At 46.2% G+C, this 21473-nt stretch overlaps 1 protein-coding gene across 2 annotated transcripts in view; it reads left to right on the top strand.

Annotated features, from left to right (window-relative positions):
* The window catches only part of LOC147639373 (uncharacterized), a 39171-nt gene that overhangs the window by 6824 nt on the left and 10874 nt on the right, over positions 1-21473 (top strand). For both annotated transcript variants that reach the window (XM_086790688.1, XM_086790693.1), the window contains exon 8: positions 21321-21420. In XM_086790688.1, coding sequence (XP_086646814.1) covers positions 21321-21420 — 100 coding nt within the window. The remainder of the gene's footprint in view (positions 1-21320; positions 21421-21473) is intronic.

Raw genomic sequence — 21473 nt, 5'->3', positions numbered from 1 at the left:
GAGTTTGAGAGAGAGAGAGAGAGAGAGAGAGAGAGAGAGAGAGAGAGCCAGCTGCCATATTCTATATAATGGGCTGCAAGCTACTCCTCTTCTACTCAAGCCTTCCAAGACTTGAGTTCCTCTCCACCATCTCCCTCTCCTACTCAAGCTTTCCTCTCCACTATCTCCCTCTCCTACTCCACCACCTTCCTCTCCACCCTCTCCACCCTCTCCTACTAGACTACTTCAATCTTCCCTCTACTTCTCCTACTCTACCCTCTAAGCTCTCTCCACCCTCTTCTACTAGACTACTACTAAGTTACTAACTATTCATGGCATCCTCTGCTCGTGCGGGCGGTAGGAGTAGAACGGATGGGTGGTCATGGTGGGATGAGGTCAACTTCGAGCCTCCTACTCATGCGGGGGGTGCACGTCCAAACATCAGGTTCTACATCGGGTGGTGGTGCATCTTCATCTACCCCTCCATCACGTCCTCCTCATGGCACTACTCGAGGCTTCACACAAGCCGCCTTCTCCTAGTCCACCCTCTCTCTCTCGTCGGCAAAGTACTCTTGAGGGGAGTTGGGATCCCAAAAAGGAGGAGGTTGATGCCGCGGTGGCCCGCTTCTTTTTTCATGACCACATTGCTTTTCGTGTGGCATGGTACGTATTTCACTCACATGATTTCATCATCATGTCTCACGAGTCACGATTCACGGGTCACCATTTTGCCATTCTAATTACTTACCCTCTTTTTTTTTGAAATGATAAATAGGTCCGACTACTTCAAAACGATGGTGAAGAAGATTGGCGAGTATGGTCCTTACTACACACCTCCATCCTCCGAAACCTTGCGGACCACTATACTTGACAAGGAGAAACGCCTTGTTGAGCAAGCGGCGGCAAACACAAAGAGACAATGGGCTCGCAATGGAGTCTCTTTGATTGCAGACGGATGGAGTGACACGCGGAAAAGGTCTATCCATGGCCTTGTGGCATACTCACGGGGGGAGATGTACTTTGTCTCCTCACATGATGCTTCAGGGACGGGAAAGAGTGCGAATGTACTTGCTGCTGAGTGGAGTAGTGCTGTCGAGATTATCGGCCCCGAATGTGTGATCGGTTTCGTCACGGATGGTGAGGCGACAAATAGGGCAGCGGGAGCTATTCTTGGGAGTATGTATCCTCAAATCACCGTCTCTTTTTGCATGGCACATTGTCTCAATAATCTTTTGAAAGATATTGGGAAATTGTCATGGATTGAATCGGTGATTGATGATGCATGTGCAATTGTGACCTTCATCAACAATCACACATACCTTCGATTCGAGTTTGGGAAGAGGTCCACAAAGGTCCTTCTCAAGTACTCGGACACGCTTTGCATACAACTTTCTTATGTTGCATCGCTTGAAGGATTGTCAGGGTGCCGTGCGGCAACTATTCATCAGTGATGAGTTTTGCTCCTCATCTTTTGCACGTACACAGGTAGGGATTTCATGCAAGAAAAAGGTCGACGATGCTGATTTTTGGGAGGACCTCAAGCGTACTGACGCCATGGTGCATCCCATTGTCCACTTGCTCAGGATTGTTGATGCTATGTAGCCATGCATTGGCAAAGTATATGAAGCCATGGACCGGATGATAGAGAGTCTTGAGAAGCTTGAGCCAGACGTAGATAGATATGAGGAGATCCACTCGCTTTGTGTGGCGAGATGGAGCTCATATTCCTCTCCTTTACATGCAGCTGCTTTTATGGTGGACCCAGAATTTCAGGGAAAAGGGCAGGAGGGTGATAAAGAGGTGAGCAATGGTTGGAGACTCATCTTGGATCGCCTCACGCCGGATGCAGAAATCAGGCGCAAAATTAGAGACCAGCTCTCTAATTACAGGGCATTTCAAGGCTCATATGGATGTGCAGATGCGCAGCAGGACAGATTCAAGGTTGGTGCAGCATTATGGTGGGAGGACTTCGGATCAGATGGACCAGAGCTACAATAGTTGGCGATCCGGATCTTGAGCCAGTCCGTTAGCTCTTCTTGCCTAGAGCAATTATGGTCCTCCTACAGTCACATTTCATCAAAGAAAAGAAATCGGCTTGGGGTGGAAAGAGCTAATGATCTTGTCTTCATTAGCGCAAACTTGCGCATGCTTGGCAAGAGTGCAAGATGCAATGCCGATACTTTTACACAGTGGGAGATGGAACAAGAGGAGGCAGCTACAACTATTGCACAGGAGGGTGGGACATATGGTTCTCATCATGAGCCTTCATCGGATGACACAACCCCCATCCACACTTCGCGCACTCATGATCATGAGGCTAGCACCTCTCTTATTGGGAGCGCAGAGTATGAGAGCGAGTGACTTATATTTTGTATCGCCTAGGCCCCAACATCTTTTGAGTATATCTATTTAATGTTATCAACTTTAAAGTCTTTCTTTTCCGACTTTGCAAGTCTTGACTCTTGACTCTTGCATCTCGTAGCGTAATTTAATTTTAAATGTAATGTGTATCATGATTCATAACTTTTGGAGTTAGAAAGCTTGTTGTTATTGATTGATTAATCTTGATTCTTTACTCCTCTAAAATTAACAATTTTGAGTGCCGTCCCCACCCCCCGTCCCCGTTCCCTACCTTTAGCCGTCCCCGTCCCCGTCCCCGTCCCCCGTCCCCGTCCCTTGGTAACTATGCCTGGTGTATATATATAGACAGGAGATGACTTCTAACAAAGAATAGGTCATCTTCATGTTGCAGTTTTCTAGCTATGGAGATTGGTCTCCAAGAAGTCAGTCCTTTACATTTTTCAATAAAGCAAATACATTAGTCCTTGGCGGGGGCCCTAGACCGCCTGGAAGAGAGCCTCTACTAGCATGGGTAGCGCAGCAAACTCTGCTCTGACAATGTCATGTGGACAAGCACACCCGATTGGGTTCCACGTACCCTCTGAAGAGCCCCCACCAAGGATTGGTGTATTTGCTTTATTGAATGATGAAAAACGACTGGCTTTCTGTAGGTCCTCCTTGGCTATAAATCGGTAGCCTGTAGTGACTTGACACTTGACCTTCAAGTTCACCTTGCTTGGGTTCTTCCTTTGGCTAGCGTGGCCATAGTTACGGGAAACAGCCTGAACAGCTGTTTTTGAGGGCCGAAAATTGAAATGCATTTCAGGGTTGGTAGGGGACTAAAACACGTTTCGGTAACCTTGAAACGGCTGCCCGAAACGTTTCAGCTAATGGGGGAATGTTTCAGCTTGCCGTTTCCCACAACACCACATGATTTGGAGATCTTTCCACACAAATCAACATGAACTAGTAAGCAAATGTCACACTACAACAACTGATATCCATTTTATTCCCCTTTTATTCTTATAAACCATAAAATTCATGTCATAATGGGATCACATGCGCGTACAAACAATCATGAACTTTCAACCCCTCCCCTCCCTTAGCCCTCCTTGTTGATGTGGCGTTTCCGTTTTTGTTTCGGCTCTCCTCGAAATTTCCGTTTCCGTTTCCGTTTCCCCGTTTCCCTCAACTATGGTCCTGGCTCTTGGATAACTTCAGCACTTTGTGAATAATGAGATGGGAATGACCTTTGCCAAGCCTTGGCTTTTATAGTTCTCATATATGTTGGTTGGTGGGCTACAAAGGGGGTCGGCCTGTTCCTACAGCTCCATGACTTGAAAATATTCACCATTAAATAGGCACCTTTCACATGTGAGCCATTCAAGCTTCTGCTCGTCCACTAGCTCTCGACTGCCTATGGTTTGGCTGCCATATGCTGGCTGACAAAGGTCTGGCCTTTCTTGGGCTGGCCGACTGAAGCAATAGCCCCTTTTGGGACTGGTCGCCTTGTTGCCCGGGCCTTCTAGGCCTGGCCGACTGCATGCCCAACCACAGTACGGACTAGCACTGCTCCATGTCTGGGACTTGCACACTTGACCAAGACCATGTACGGGACTTGTACACTTGACCTTGGACGCTTACAGTGGAACCCCGGTTGACTCTTCCCAGACTGGGGCTTACAAGGGACTAGTTACCACTCCAGGTCGTGCAACTGCTGTACAGATATGTCCATGTGGCATCCAAGTGTGGAATGCGTGTGACATTCCCTTTTGCTTAACTTGACGGAAGCTGCAAAGCCTCCAAGTAGTCCATCAATAATGCTCGATAATCTTTGAAGAAATTCTTGTCAAGCCACACCGCTGCATGTGTCCCTCGGCCTTGAAACTTCGTGAGGAATTGTCTTTCTTTTTGGCTGGAGTTGTGCTTGAAAGGATTCAAGAGGATCTTTTCATGAACCATAACTTCAGCTTCATCCACTATGTCCGGTTCTTGTTCATCATGGACATCGGAGAGAGGAGGTCCAATATAAGGCTTCAACCAATTGACATGGAACACATCATGCATGGTCCAACTGGGAGGTAGCTTTAGCTTCCTAGAAACCTCGTTGATCTTCTTTAGAATGGGAAAGGGTCCTCTTCTGGAGTTCATCACTCGATCGGTCCTCCGGTCCAACCCGAACACTGAAGAGGATGAGGATATGAGGGATGCTCTTACGCATGAAGCTACTCTATGGGATCGGCTTAATGCCCATGCTTGGTCGTTCATTCGTCTAAACTCTCAACCCTGAGTCATCGCTCACATCAAACGGGATACCCATGCACATGTTGCTTGGAAGAGACTCTCCAACATCTACCACCAGAAAACACCCATGAAGAGAGTTTCCTTGGAGCTTCAAATGTTGAAGCTTTCACCCACTGAATCTACTTCTATGGAGGATGATGGATCACATCAACAAACTAGAGTCATTGCGATCTGAGATTTCTAGGTGCGGGAAGGAGATTCCATGGAGGATATGGCCATCTGCCTACTTGACAAAGTGCGAAGCAATGAAAGAGAACTGAAGTTCACAAATACAGGATGCACAGTAACTGAAGGAAGATAATATACACCAAAAGGTGGTTACAAAGCTGGAGTAGGCACCATAAGGCACACCGTAGGTGCAACCAAGATCCCAGAATATGCGAAAAAATGAGATGAAACAACTGAGGGCAAAGACCATGCTTATATAGCACCTAGAGAGCCCAATCAGCCAACATAAAGCAGGCCGACTGGGACATAATGTGGAATATGCCAAAAAAGGTGCCAAAAAATGTGAAAAAAATCTAGAAAAATATGGGAAACTTTCCCAGGCTGGGGGAGGTCCTCTAGAGGTGCAAGAACAGTGGGGATAGTGGAGATGACCCCTCCAACACCTCCTCTTCAGCTCCACTGAAGAGGACCAATACCGGCGCGTGGAAATAAGTGATCCAAAGTTGGTCTGGAAAGCGCCTTGGTGAAGATGTCCGCCACATTGTCCTTGGTAGGACAATACTCCAGTGTTAAGGTATCGAGCGCCAAGTAGTCATGAACCATATGATAATGAATGGCAATGTGCTTGGACTTCAAATGGACGACCGGGTTCCATGCAAGAGCCATGGCACTTTGATTGTCGGAGTAGACAATGGTAGGCAACGGAGGAGGGACATGAAGATGATCGAGCAACTGATGAAGCCACAGAAGGTCTTTGAGTGTTTCAAAGTAAGTACAATACTTTGCATCTGTTGAAGAGCCGGCAACTGTAGGATGCTTCTTCGTTTGCCAAGAAATAAGTTTGGTACCAAGTAAGTACTAATAGCCCATGGTAGACCTCCGGGTATGTGGATGACCTGCCGAGTTGAAATCTGAATATCCAACCAAATCAAGATTAGAGCCATATGAAATCCCATGTGTCAAGGTGTCCTGAATGTATCTAAGAACACGAGCAACAGCCTGCCAATGAGAAGTATGTGGTGGTGAAAGAAACCGACTTAGGATACTAACGTTGTAAGCAAGATCAGACCTAGTAATGGTGAGATAAATAAGCGAGCCGACAAACCCTCTATACTAAGTAGGATCATGATAGGGTGGAGAGTCATCGTTTTTACTCAACTTTTGATTTGGGTCCATAGGGCAAGATAATGAGTGACAGTCCTTCATACCAAACCTCTCCAAAATCTGAGAAGCGTAGTTGTGTTGAGAGAGAAATATCCCCTGTGGGCACTGCCAGACCTCCATGCCAAGAAAGGAGTGAAGTAGACCATGATTGGTCATCTCAAAGGTATGATTCAGAAGATCCATAATCATAGCAGTGCGGTTGGGGTCGGATCCAGTGAGAATAAGATCATCGACATACAAAATGATAATCACAATGTGATCCTTCTCTTTTCTATCAAAATGTGAAGGTTACTGTCCGGAGGAGTTCTCTCAAAGGAATGAGAGAAAGAAAGCATCAATCTTTTGGTACCACGCCTTGGGAGCCTGTTGAGGGTCATAAAGAGCTTTCCGCAGAAGATAAACATGGTTCTCGAAGCCATCACAGATGAAGCTAGGTGGTTGTTCAACATATATTTCCTCTTGAAGGTCCCCGTTGAGAAAGGCCGACTTGACATCCATCTGAAAGACGGGCCAAGAGAAGTGAGCAGCAATGGCAAGAACAGTGCGAATAGTGGTATACCTGGTGGTGGGAGCAAAAATCTCCAAGAAGTCCTTACCTTCCTTTTGGGCATAGCCCTTAGCCACCAAGTGGGCTTTATATTTGTCGAGTGAACCATCAGCAAGAAACTTCACTTTATAAGTCCATTTGACGCCAATAATCTTCCTATGGGAAGGGCAGGCAACAAGTTCCCATTTATGATTTTTGTTAATGGCATCCATTTCCGCCTCCATCGGAATTTGTTGTTTGGTGTAGAAGGCTCGCATGATGCATCAAGGAAGCATCAATGCAAAATTAACTGTAAGCATGCCAACACTTTGGGGTTGTAATCTGGCAGATCTTTGAGCATCACATCCAAAGACATGGAAATGAGAAATTGATGGCTTTCTCCCAGAATATGCCTCCTCTTGAGACTTCCCATCGATCGACCGCATTTGTGCGGGAATGGTTGATGATGTACACAGCTGTGTTAACTGCTTCAGCCCAAAACTTTTGAGGAAGCTGAGAACGAGAAAGAAGAGATCGAGCCATCTCAACCACGGTCCTGTTCTTTCGTTCTACTACCCGTTTTGTTGAGGAGTGTGAGGAGTAGAAAACTGTCTTTGTATGTCGTGAGAATCACAAAAGTCAGTGAATGCTCAAGAAGTGAACTCACCACCATTGTTGAAGTGCACTTTGATGATTTTGAGGCTAGCGTCGGCCTCCACCATAGCAACCCATTCTTTGAACTTCGTAAATGTCTGTGATTTCTCGGACATGAAAAAGACCCAGACCTTCTTGGAAAAATCATCCACCAGTAAGAAAAAATATCTGGTTCCTACAAGTGTGACCGTAGTCATAGGTCCGCTCAAATCCATATGGACAAGTTGAAGAGCGGTGTGGAAGCCCTAAAAGAGGCCTCATGTGGAAATGAATCCGATGTTGCTTGCCTTGAAGACAAGCTGAGCAGATTCCAGACATCTGAGGTAGTCGTGGCAAGCCTTCCACCATGGGGCGGGAGACAAGAAGCCTAAGTGAAGAGAAGGGAAGATGCCCATAACGGGCATGCCAAAGAGTAGTGGCCTCCTTTGTGAGAAGAGCTTGATGAGAGGCTAGAAGTTGGAACAGATGAGAGTGATCAAGATTGGGTTCCTCCTAAAAATTGGTGATCTTGTAAAGACCACCCTCTTGTATGCCTCGAGCGATAATCTTGTGAGAATCTCTCTGAATGATCTCAAAACCTGATCATCGAGGTATAAGCCATAGCCCTTTTGGGCTATCTTAGAGACAAAGAGTAAGTTTTTGGATAACTTTGGAACATAAAGGACATTCTCCAGGTGTTGGGGCCTCCGTGAGGGAGTAACTAGAGGAATATTATGCATAATCAGTGTATCAACAGGTTGATTGTTAGCAAGTTGAACCTACATAGGGACAGAGTGAGAGTCCTCCAAGATATCCCTGTTGTGAGTCATGTGAGAAGTAGCCCCGGAATCCACAATCTAGTCCTCAAGGGAGGTAGTAGTCCGTGCCTCAGTGGATGAGGTACACTCTTCGACTAGAACAAAGGCCACATCTTTGTCTTTGGGTTTGGATTCTTTGTCGTTGTAGTCCTTTTGTTTTGACTTTTTCTCCTCGTCTCTCTTGAAGCAATCGGGCCGAAGATGACCAGCCTTGCCACAATAGTGGCATTTCCTCTTCGTAAATTTACCCTTTTCTTTTCCTTTATCTTTATCCTTGGAGCTTGAAGCAGACTCCTCCTTGGATTTGCCGCCGTTTTTATTACCTTCTTTGGGTTGCCACTTGGGCTTCCCTTTGGCTGAAAAAGCTGACTTAGTAGGAGAAGAGTCAGAGATCTTCATGAGTCTAGCTTGTCCTAAGGCATGCCAATCACCGCATCCACTGGGGGAAGAACAGGGCGAAAGGCAATGGTATCCTTAAAGGATTGATAAGATGGATAAAGTTTGCCTAGTAACTCAATGACAAAGTCATTGACGAGAATTCGGACACCCAAGATGGCTTGTTGTTGATGGATCTTCTTGAGTTCTTGCACTTTGGCCACCATGACATTATCCGTCTTAGAAATCTTCAGCTCATTGAGTTGGGCTTTGAGATGAAGTTTGCAGTTGTAGGTTTTCCTCTGAAAACGGGCTGCAAGTGCATCCCAAAGTTCCTGAGAGGTTTGGGCAGCTTTATCCATACCGGAAAATTTTGAGAGAGATGGCTGGTTCAAGTTGTAGGAGATGACTGTGCGAGTGTGAAGATCGCAGCGTGCAAATCTGAGAAGGCAGGAAAGAGAGAGAGGGTTTAGAAGCAAGGAGGAATGGGTGGGAGAAGGGTAGAAGAGGTTTTTAATTCAGCAAAAATATGCTTGTAGATGAGAACACAACCAAAAACCGACCACCACTAGCCAAAGCATAAGCTGAGGTGAAAGTAAAGGGGTGAAGACGGGAGTCCCTCCCGATGCGCGATGAAGGTTGGGTAGGTGTGGCAACTAGAACCTGACATTCTGGTTAGTCCGGGCTAGAAACTTTTTGCAACTAGAGGGTGTATTCAGAAGAAAACGCAGCCCTTTGTAGGTTGCCCAGACTGAAAATGCAGCAATCTGCAGCTCTCTGGAGAAAAACGTAGCTTGTAGGCAGACCACGCAGAAAACACAGAAAACTGTAGGCTGTCCACACAGAAAACGCAGCAATCTGTAGAAAAATGCAGCCTATAGAGGCTTTCACAGCCCACCTCCTCTGGAAAATGTAGGTGCTGTCCAGCAAATCCTCAGTCCTGGACCCGCTCTGATACCATGAAAAAGTGCCAAGCAATGAAAGCGAACTGAAGTTCACAAATACAGTATGCACAGGAATTGAAGGAAGATCATATACACCAAAAGGTAGTTACAAAGCTGGAGTAGGCAGCATGAGGCACACAGTAGGTGCAGCCAAGATCCCAGAATATGTGGAAAAATGAGATGAAACAACTGAGGGCAAAGCCATGCTTATATAGCACCTAAAGAGCCCAGTCAACAGCATAGAGCAGGCCGATTGGGGCATAATGTGGAATATGCCAGAAAAGGTGCCAAAAAAACCACAAAAATATGGGAAAATTTTCCATGCTGGGGGAGGTCCTCCAGAGGTGCAAGAATAGTGGGGAAGCACCCTGAACAGTAAAGATGATGAAGGAGATAGCACAGGTGGAAGCATAAACAGTAAACATATGAGAGAGTGCAAAGGAGATTGAGAGAGTTGGACAAGATCACCTTTTATAACAGCAGTAAAGCTTTACAATGGCAATGGCCAGCAATTGAATGTTGAACTATGTGCAAGGTAAGTGGATGAATGAGTGAATAATGGGGACCTCCTTATATAGTACAAGTGGGAATTGGCCGACTGGCCTTGGACAAATAATTAGGAGAAAATCCAGTAAAATCCCAGATAAATAGTAAAGCCCCAAAACATTGAGATGCACAATTCTAACACCCCCTCTCTGCAGCTCATAGTGTGCAAGAGTCAGAAGAAGATAAGTCGATGAAGATGCAACCATGAACCCTCCAGTACCGTGAATACTGGAATCACCTCGGAGAGAGCACCCACCAACCTGTTTCCTCGAAACAAGATGCCACCATGAACAACAAGGAACTGTGCTGGGCCACGAATTCCTACACAAGTGTGTAGTGAACTCCAAAAATAGATGATGAGCTGCTGGACACACCGCACCCATAATCCCCAACAGTGGTGGACGGAACACATCACGTCCCAAAAGCCACGAACAATGAACTTGGAACAGATCCAGTTCATAATCTCTGATGTACCAAAGATAATCATGTCCTGCCAGATGTCTAATGCTTCGAACTTTGAATCACGGTCCCCATGCACCAGTAGGTGGAGCTGTAATCAGCCCCCTCTCCCGCCCACAAGCCTCTTCTGGCTAGAAGCACATGGGGGAAATTGCATGTGTACTAGAGAAGCACACCATCTGGGGTCTCTTGAACCGGAAGCGCCCTGGGAGCCCTAGAAGTAGTACTAGAATCTATATCACTATCCTGTGTCGTGTCTTTGCCTTTTCTCTGAGATGAAGCCTTGCCCTTGGTCTTGTCCTTCTTCTTGGACAAACAATCTTTGGACAGATGTCGTCTTTTCCCGCAAGAGAAGCAGCGACTCCGACCTTTCTTTTGAACTGAGGAAAGTGCCTGGTTAGAACTGTTGACTGACACCTTCAACTTACCTTGTGAGATGAGAATGGACGACTCCTCCAAAAGTAGGGAGCTAAGATCATCAAAATCCAATTGAGTGGATGTGACCTAGCACTGCAAAGATCGAGAAATAACATCATAGTCCAGAGGAAGCTTGGTGAGGATAAGAGCAGCCAGCTGAGAAGAGGACAAAGTAGCACCCATAGCCAGTAACTGGTCATGGATAACCTTGGTCTTCATGAGAAAAGACTGCATGGAATTGTTTTCACGAAATTACAAGCCGTAGAGTTGCCCCTGCGCAAGGTGACTGCCCTCTGCCCTCATCGATGAATCTCGTGCAAAGAGATCCTCCAATTTTGACCATACTTGACGAGCATTGGTGAGAGTTTGCACTGCTGGTGAGACCTCCTCGGTGATGTCCGCACAAGCATAGAATGCGCTTCGAGTCCCGATTCTCCCAGTCTTGTAATTCCACATCCTCTTGATCTTGAGTCCACCGCCTAGAGTTTTGAGGACGCTTGGGCTTCCGTTCAGTGCCCTGAACAATGTCCCATAAACCCTTGTGGATGAACTAGACCCGCATCTAAAGCTTCCAATGAGCGTAGTTGGGTCCTTTCAACTTGTCATCCTTCTTCGTACGAGGGGGAGCCATATCCACAGGAACGAAGAACAAATCTCAGCTCTCAAACACTTCTCTCAGTGCTTTCCAACGAAGTGAGGCACCAGGAACAATCAGCCCCCTCTCAAATCGTAGAGAGAAAGAGGCGGGACAGCAGCAAAACAGTCCAAGATCCACCGGGAACCTCCTAGTGGAAGGGTAGGGACTCGTGGAGGAAGAAGACAGTGTAGAGCCACTTCTCTGGCAGCACCACGAGCAAGAAACGGACCACCAACAGATGCTGTAGAAGAAAACGCAGCCAGAACACTTCAAAAACTGCCTCTGAAGAGCTAAACACAGCCTGTAGGGCTGGCTGACAGCAACCAGAACAGGGCTGGACCAGAAACGCAGCAAGGTACTGAAACACAGCTCCAATATGGGACTGATCTGCAACCGGAGAAGTGATGGAAGCAAAACGCACAGCAAAGTGGGCAGATTTACAGAGTTTGGAGCAGTCTGGACCTAAGCGTATGATACCATGAAGGAGATAGCACAGGTGGAAGCATAAACAGTAAACATATGAGAGAGTGCAAAGGACATTGAGAGAGTTGGATAAGATCACCTTTTATAACAGCAGTACAGTAAAGCTTTACAATGGCAATGGCCAGCAATTGAATGTTGAACTATGTGCAAGGGAAGTGGATGAATGAGTGAATAATGGGGAACTCCTTATATAGTGCACGAGGGAACTGGCCGACTGGCCTTGGACAAATAATTAGGAGAAAATCTAGTAAAATCCCAGATAAATAGTAAAGCCCCAAAACACTGAGATGCACAATTCTAACAGATGACCCCTCCAACAATACTTGCTCAGTTGCCCCCGAAATATGAGAGTTTCTATTCTTCACTTCTTACCTCAGGACGGACAGAAACCATTACCTGGGATGAGATGGTGCCTATGGTCCTTGATCAGGAGAGCAGATTCAAGGATTCTTCTTCAAAGAAAGGTAGCAGGCTTTCATTGGATTGAGAGGGGGGAAGCCTAACAAAGGCAAAGGTGGGGCACCTCCTTTAAGGACTCCAAGGATGCAATCCTGAAGGGGTCTTCAACTTCTAATTCTTCTTGCAACCAGAAGGCTTGTGATTATTGCTCCAAATAGGGGCACTTATGGCAACAATGCCGGAGTCGCATGCAAGATTTGGAAGGGAAGTCAAAGGACAAAGGACAAGCTCATCCGCCAAAGTTGTGGAGGAGTCAGCTTTCGTCACCTTGATCGATCTCGAGTTCGAGACTCCCCCTCTAGTGGTTGAGCAAGCTCTTCCTTCTTGTTCCTACTCTCCTCAGTGGATTTTGGAGAGCGGTGCCACACAGCACATGACTTGTTGCAAGGATTGGCTTCATGAATTGCAGCAACGTTGCAACACAGTTGCCATTGGAGATAACTCTACTGTCCCCATTCTTGGTGAAGGGACAATGCCCCTCATTCCGGATGGCAATGGAGGGAAGTACAAATCGAGAGTGCTATATGTGCCAGAGTTAGGATTTCATCTCCTTTCTCTACACGAGGTTTGCAAATTTGGCAGTAAGGTAGAATTTATGGAGGACTCAGTGATCATTTGGGATCCTCTCACTGACAAGATTCTTTGGCAAAGCATCGAGGACCATGGCCTCTACAAACTCACGACTCTTTTCTCTCACAGGGGATCTTTGGCATGCTAGATTTGGGCATCTTCATTTGGAGGCCTTGTGGAATGCTTTTCGGGAGTAGCCGGTGGATGGATTGCCAGATGTTGGCACACGTGAGGGTCCTTGTCACTTTTGTCTCAAAGGGAGACAACATTGGGAGGCCTTTCCAAAGAAGGCTGCACGACGAGCTACAGTACCTCTGGAGTTGGTTCATGTGGATTTGTGCGGCCTGATGCGCACTCCATCTCTTGGTTCTGCTAGTTATGTTTTTCTTTTTATTGATGATTTTAGCCGGTAGACTTGGGCTCAGAAGAATGTGTGCGTCAATCATAGTCACATGGGTTGGGGGACGGGGAAGGGTTTGGGGATGGGGAACACCTGGAGGCAGGTAACGGGGATGGGGGGTGGGACGGTACACAAAAAATGCATCAATATATCCATCAAATGTTAAGTATTTATATTACATTTGAGTATTTTGAAAGAAAGCACACAAAATGACTCAATTCATTATTCATATTACAAAAATAGTGTACTGCTAACTGTGTACACAAAACACAATACAACTGTTGAGACTCACGGCTGAAGCATAGTGCCATAGTCTACTGTCTCTAGAATGCAGATACTAGAAAATAAACCATGTCTACATAAATATAGCTTGGGTAGAGGGCCCTAAAGGCTGAGTTGCACATGTGACATCCAAGGTTGAAGCCTACGGCGTTACGCTAATCAATTAGAATCCATACTGAAGGAAACACTGGCCTCATTGTCACGAGCATTAGTCTCTATGACCTCAACCTGCTCATTCTCCTTCTCTTGTTGCTGCTCCCACTCCACAAAAGGATTAGCTTTTGCAATCACTTCCCTGACCAACATACGCAAGTTGGCACTTACAAAAACCAAATCACGGGCTTTTTCTACGCCAAGGCGGTTTCTCTTCTTTGATGCAATGTGACTATAGGAGCTCCACAGTTGCTCCAAACAAGAGGAGCTCACAGCCTGGCTGAGAATGCGAATAGCCAATTGTTGCAACTCTGGTCCATCTGATCCAAAATCCTCCCACCACAAAGCTGCCCCAACGCGAGTCCAATCCTCGTTTGCATCGGGGCAACCATACATGCCACGAAGGATCTATACTCTGCAAGTGAGTCCCTTATTTTGCGCCTTGCACTAGGCTTTGGCACCAATCTCTCTAAGATAATCGCCAACCACTATTCACCTCTGGATCATTTTCTTGACCCTTGCCCTGAAACTCGGGGTCCAAAATGTATGCTGCTGCATGCAAAGGAGAATGATATGCATTCCATCTTTTGACACAAAGATCCTGAACCATCTCATACTTGCTCTTGAGGGTGTCCTCCTCATCCTCGTCATCATGATCAAATTGCTTTTGCTCTTTAATGAGCTCTTTCCCATCACCAATGAAAACCTGCCTCAATGCGGCACTACATGTACTCAGCCGGCCCAAGTTATACGCAAACTGTCTCCGGGTACTTCAAGAGCTGCTTGCTTGATTTCTTATTAAACTCATGTAGAAAGAATTGATGATTCAACACAAAAGTGACCATGTGACTTGCCCTCTCAATGATGGGCGCAATCCAAGGCAACTTCCCTATATCCTTTAGCAAATTATTGAGGCAATGTGCCATGCAAAATGACACTGTCACATGTGGATACATCCCTTCAACAATGGCACCTACTGCCATGTTGGCGGCCTCGCCATCCACAACAAATCCCATAACAAGGTCACCACCAACAAACTCTATTGCCTCTGTCCACTCTGATGCAAGCACATCAGCACTCTTCCCAGTCCTTGATGCATCATGCGATGAAATGAAATACATCTCTCCTCGAGAATAGGCCACTACCCCATAGATAGACCTCTTTCGTGTATCGCTCCATTCATCAGCGATGAGAGACACTCCATTCTTTTTCCACATATGCTTTGTGTTCTCTGCAACTTGCTCTATAGCACGCCTCTCTTTCTCAAGAAGAGTGGTATGCAAGGTCTCTGAGGATGGTGAAAAAAGAAGCGAGCCACTGCCGTATCAACATCCTCCTTTCTCTTGGGATCCCATTTCTGATCAAGGGTGCTCTGTCGACGTGCAGGAATTATGGATGGCATGCTAAAGGACGCATGTGGTGTGGACGATGTATGGCTAGCTCATGCTGATGCAGAAGCTCTAGAGCCTCTACTACATGCCTCCGATACAAGTGGCCTAACAAATGCTGCGGTGTCAACTGCCACAGGACGTGCTGCCCTCCTTGCTGTAAAGAGAGACACTTGTGTTGCAGCCCGCTCTAAGAGCTCCGTCCTCTTCTCTTGGCTTACATTTGGGCAAAACTGCACCTCATGCCCAGACTCATGGAGAAGGTGAGCTCTCACCTTGTTTGCCCCACTTGTTCACGTGTATGTGCATAACTTGCAGTGCCATTGACGTGAACCTCCCCCGCTTCCTGGTCTCTGGGCATTCACCTCTTCCCACCAAGACCAATTTGAACCCTTGCCCCCAACACGGGCTGCTGGTGCTTGCGAGGAAGAGGCCATTGTGATTGAACTTTGAGCTTTGAAGGCTGGCCGCTGATGGCACTGGGGCGTGGGCAGCTTAGATGGAGACTGGGGTAGCGGGCCGTGGCAAGAACTTGTGCTGCAACCTTCTGTGCAATCACTGCACACTGCAGAGCAGAGACGGAGGAGAGGCTGAGAGCAAGTGTGCATAGGTGACAACAGAGACGGAGGAAAGCGCATAACAGCATAGACGAAGGAGAGCAGAGACGGAGGAGAGCAAGTGCACAGGTGATAGGTCACAGGAGAGACTCTGGACTCTGGACTCTAGACTCTGGAGAGCACTCGATCGCACACAACAGAGATGGAGGAGAGCAGAGATCACTTGACGCTCGCACGATTGGGCCTTTTTTAAACAAAAAAAAGCATAAAATGAGGCGATCCCATTTTATTCCCTTCCCATCCCCAACCAGCCATCCCACAAGTTTAAGGCGTCCCTTGATAGGGGACGGCCGTCCTGTGGTGAGGGACGGGACATGGGACATCCCCCTTGCAGAGGGACGCGTCCCCGTGTGAAAGGGAGGTCGGGACGACGTTCCCCCGTCCCCAAGGCCTGGGCGGGCGTCCCCTGTTACTATGGTGTCAATTATGCATTGATGTCACGCATCCAGAAGGATTCGAAACCTACTTGTATTGGGGAGGCGCTTTCCAAACTGACTTGGAAGCAGGCCATGGAAGTGAAGCTTGACTCTATTGAACGGAATCAGACTTGGGAGCTGGTTCCTAGGCCGGCAAAGCGGAAGGTGATTGGTGTCAAGTGGGTCTATAAGACCAAGTACAAATCGGATGGGACTCTAGATAAGCACAGGGCTAGGCTTGTGGCCAAAGGCTATTCTCAAAAAGTTTGCATGGATTTTGATGATACCTTTGCACTGACTGCTCCGATGACGACCATCCTGACTGTTCTTGCTCTTGCTGCATACACTCATTGGCTGGCAGCACTTTGCGTGTTGCGGTACTTGAAATGTACGAAGGATTTCGGCATTTTCTATGGAGAGGGGGCCACTTTACGTGGCTGGAGCGACACCGACTGGGTTGTTGTGTGTGTGTGTGTGAGAGAGAGAGAGAGAGAGAGAGAGAGAGAGAGTTGCATTAATCGTCTTTAAAAGACCCAAAGGGTTTATGAGACTAAAGAGAGTGTTACAATAATTCCGTGAGATAAATCAATCATTGAAAAGAAAAACATCGACAACTAGCTACATGTATAATGATGATAATAGGCATGTCACCATTTGTTCCATCTCCATTTTTGGAGCCACTTCTATGGGACTGTCACTCCATAGAGCGGCCAGATTTGTGCCATGTTCACATGGGGCCAGGCCAGTGTCCCATGTGAAAGGGCCATTCTTTTGGTGTCACATGGACGGGAGCTAGATTAGTGCCACCCGTGTGTGACCAGTGCTGTGTCACGTGGACGGGAACGAGTTTCGTGCCACCCGTGTGAGACTTGCTTCGTGTTGTATGGACGGGAGCCTGTTGGTGCCACCCGTGTATGGCCAGGATGGCGTCTTACCTATGGGACTGTCACTCCATAGGAAGACCAGGACATATTTTTTATATTTCTGTCGCGCCAGTTTTGTGCCCGACAGGAACTCCTTGTACAAGTTTCATGAAAGGGAGATTTCGTCCATTACATGTGCACATGCATTTATGCTTGCATTCATAAATTTGTTTTTGCATGACTTGTTTGCATGTCTGCCTGTTATGCTATGCCAGTACATTGGATGGGGACACCCCCAGCGTACCGTGGAGTGTTGTTTGCTGACTCGGTGGTGTGGTGTGTGAACAGGTGGTAAGTATTATCATTTTCTCCTTTTTAAAATGTAAAATTTATAAGTTATGGCCAACTTTAATATTTGTTAGCCCACGTGTTCACACACATTTAAATTAGGGGCTGGACATTATCACATTAGGGTGTCCATGAGCATTTTAAATACCCTTTTAATATTGTGTACCCTTTTGAAAACCTTTGGATAAACTCTTGCATGAGTTATTATAGTAATTATTCACACATGGGGAAGCTGGTTGTACTTCTCTTCTCTTCGCCTGCCATTCTCCTTCATTCTCTTCATTGCCTACCTCTTCAAGGGCTGAATTGCTGCATTTTTTTCCATCACCTGCTCGCACATGGACTGTACCTGCTGAGAACCCACACGTGTGCTGAAAACTAGACTGTACTTGCTGTCCACGTGGACTGTACTTGCTTGTACATGTTGGAATGTACCTGTTGGACCGTACTTGCAGGACTGTACCTGCCTGTACTTGTTGAATTTCACACGTGTGCTGAATCTGAACTGTACTTTCTGAAATCAGATTGTACCTGCTGTTGAGTTTCACACGTGTGTTGAATCTGGATTGTACCAGTTGAATCTGGATTGTACTTGTTGAATAGTACATGCTGTACTAGATTGTACTTGGTGTACCAAGTGCCCTTATGTTTTCTGATTTGTGTAAATTTAAAATTTGTTAATTTAAATTCAGAGAATTCTTTAAGTTTTGTGCAGAGCAGGAACAAAGCATATATATGCTGACCATGCTCAGGAAGTTCTTCTTGGTGTGGTTAGTATTTTTCCCTGTGCGGTGGTGCTAACCGTGTCCTTAGAGCCTCTGAGAGCCAGTGAAGGTTAGACATACCAGGGAATTTGGGAGCAAAGCTTATTGGGGAGAACCAGGCCATGTTCCCTCTGCGGTGTATCCCTTGACCTGTGTTAGTACGGGCGTGCTTGTTGGTGCACGGTCCCAGAAGACCAGTGAAAGGCAGGTGTGCACCCAGTGAAGGTGGGAATGAGCCTATGATTTGAGACTTCTCCGACCAACACATCTTCATCAACTTCAACCAATTTTGTTTGAGTTGTTTTCACTCCCTGGTGGAGAAATCTGGCCTATCAGGTCTGTGATACTTGAACATATAAATACTCCAAGAAATACAAAATGTATTGAGGGGAGGCCGGCCCTTTCCAGCCCTAGTGCTGGTGTCGTGTGTATTTTTGGTATTTCCAGTATTTATGTTGCTGATGTTGTTTCCATTGTTAACTTTCAGATAAGTGTTCTAAATATGTGTATATTGTCTTTTGATCCGTATGCCTCCTGTAGGGAGCGATGTGAGTATTTTTGGTATTTCCAGTATTTATGTTGCTGACGGTGTTTCCATTGTTAACTTTCAGTTAAGATAAGTGTTCTAAATATGTGTATATTGTCTTCCGATCCGTATGCCTCCTGTAGGGAGCAATGTGTTAAGTGTTCTAAATATGTGTATATTGTCTTCCGATCCGTATGCCTCATGTAGGGAGCGATCACAGATCACTCCCTACAGGAGGCATACGGATCGGAAGACAATATACACATATTTAGAACACTGGGAGCGATCACAGATCGCTCCCTACAGGAGGCATACGGATCGAAAGACAATATACACATATTTAGAACACTTATCTTAACTGAAAGTTAACAATGGAAACAACATCAGCAACATAAATACTGGAAATACCAAAAATACACATGACACCAGCATTGGGGTTGGAAAGGGCCAGCCCTCCCTCAATACATTTTGTATTTCTTGGAGTATTTATATATACAAGTGTCATGGGCCTGATAGGCCAGATTTCTCCACTAGGGAGTGAATACAACGCAAACAAAATTGGTTCAAGTTGATGAAGATGTGTTGGTCGGAGAAGTCTCAAATCACAAGCTCATTCCCACCTTCACTGGGTGCACACCTGTCTTTCACTGGTCTTCCGGGACCGTGCACCAACAGGCATGCCCGTACTAACATAGACCAAGGGGTACGCCGCGGAGGGAACATGGCCTGGTTCTCCCCAATAAGCTTTGCTCCCAAATTCCCTGGTGTGTCTAACCTTCACCGGCTCTCAGAGGCTCTGAGGGCGCGGTTAGCACCACCACATAGGGAAACATACTAACCACACCAGGAAGAACTTCCTGAGCGTGGTCAGCATATACATGCTTCGTTTCTGCTCTGCACAAAACTTAAAGAATTCTCTGAATTTAAATACACAAATTTTAGATTTACACAAATGAGAAAACATGAGGGCACCTAGTACACCAAGTACAATCTGGTATAGCAGGTACTATTCAGCAAGTACATTCCAGATTTAGCTGGTACAATCCAGATTCAGCACACGTGTGAAACTCAGCAGTAGGTACAATTAGATTTCAGCAAGTACAGTTCAGATTCAACACACGTGTGGAATTCAGCAGCAGGTACAGTCCATGTGGGTAGCAAGTACAGTCTGGTTTTCAGCACACGTGTGGGTTCTTAGCAGGTATTGTCCATGTGGGAGCAGGCGAAGGAGAAAAATGCAGCAATTCAGCCCTTGAAGAGGTAGGCGATGGAGAGAATGAGAGAGAATAGCAGGCGATGAAAAGAGAAGTGCAGCCAGCTTCCCCACGTGTGAATAATTACTATGATAACTCATGCAAGAGTTTATCCAAAGGTTTTCAAAAGGGTACTTAAAATGCTCATGGGCACCCTAATGTGATAATGTCCAGCCCCTAATTTAAATGTGTGTAAACACATGGGCTTATAAATATTAAAGTTGGTCATAACTTATAAATTTTACATTTTAAAAAGAGAAAAATGGTAATTCTTACCACCTGTTCACACGCCACACCACCGAGTCAGCAAACAACACTCCACGGTACACTGGGGGCGTCCCCGTCAGTGTACTGGCATGGCATAACACGCAGACACACGCAAACAAGTCATGCAAAAACAAATTTATGCATGCAGGCATAAATGCATGTGCACATGTAATGGACAAAATCTCCCTTTCATGAAACTTGTACAAGGAGTTCCTGTTGGGCACAAAACTGGCGCAACAGAAATATAAAAAATATGTCGTGGTCTTCCTATGGAGTGACAGTCCCATAGGTAAGACGCCATAAGATGCCATCCTGGTCATACACGGGTGGCACCACAACAGGCTCCCGTCCATAGAGCACGAAGCAGGTCACACACGGGTGGCACGAAACTGGTTCCGGTCCATGTGACACAACACTGGTGGCATTAATCTGGCTCCCATCCATGTGACACCAAAAGACTGGCCCTTTCACATGGGACACTGGCCTGGCCCCATGTGAACATGGCACAAATCTGGCCGCTCTATGGAGTGATAGTCCCATAGAAGTGGCTCCAGAAATGGAGATGGACCAAATGGTGACAAGGCACCTCTAGGTACATGTGAAAATATGTTTCCATATCATGGAGATAGATAGGGAAGCTCGTGTGTGGGGTATCATCCTCATCCACCTAGAATATTAAGCATAGGGGAGTCAATGATTGTCGAGAGGCTCGCCATGTCCACTGCTAGTGGGAAAGTGTGCCTACAGTGCTGGAGGATCTTTTTAATTTGGAGTTGCTGCGTGGAGCGCGGTCGTGACCCGGGGGTGGGGGGTGTGGAGAGGAGGGCTTTCAAAGGGTAGATGGTATTACAGACAATTTTATTATAAGGATGCATACACATTTCAAAGGGTAAAATTACGGTCATTGTCTATTTTAAGTAGCTCTTTAGATATTTTCATTGAATCTTTTACATTATTCACATTGATCAAGGTGAAGAATTTGATCACTATGTCTACCTTAGAGAGGCAAGCGAAAACAAAAACACAGAATTCGGTCTTTGACACTTTATATGAAGCTTCAACCTCTCCTTTTTTTTTTCTATTTTATAGCCTTTGTATCAAGCTTTGATCCCTATTTTTCTGCAGTGCATGAGTTGTGAATAGGCAGCATTGTTAGGAGAGGGCTTAAATAGATTGTCCTAAAGAGAAGGTTCATTTTTCAACATTGTTCACACTGTGCAGTTGTATCCAGTAACATTGATGGGAGGAGTGAAACTGGTTAAGGCACTTAGGAAGTCGATGCCACAAATCCCGCTTGTTGCCTCTCAAGGAATTACTTTAGGTTAGAGAATTCCTTTTCTGTTCATGTCTTTTTCTGTGTGTTTGTGACGTGTG

The sequence above is a fragment of the Cibotium barometz genome, chromosome 4 (genome assembly GCF_041138505.1).
Source record: "Cibotium barometz isolate CiBa-2024 chromosome 4, ASM4113850v1, whole genome shotgun sequence".
NCBI lineage: Eukaryota > Viridiplantae > Streptophyta > Polypodiopsida > Cyatheales > Cibotiaceae > Cibotium > Cibotium barometz.
Note: the sequence above shows the minus strand (reverse complement) of the source record. Positions and strands in the feature narration are given on the sequence as shown.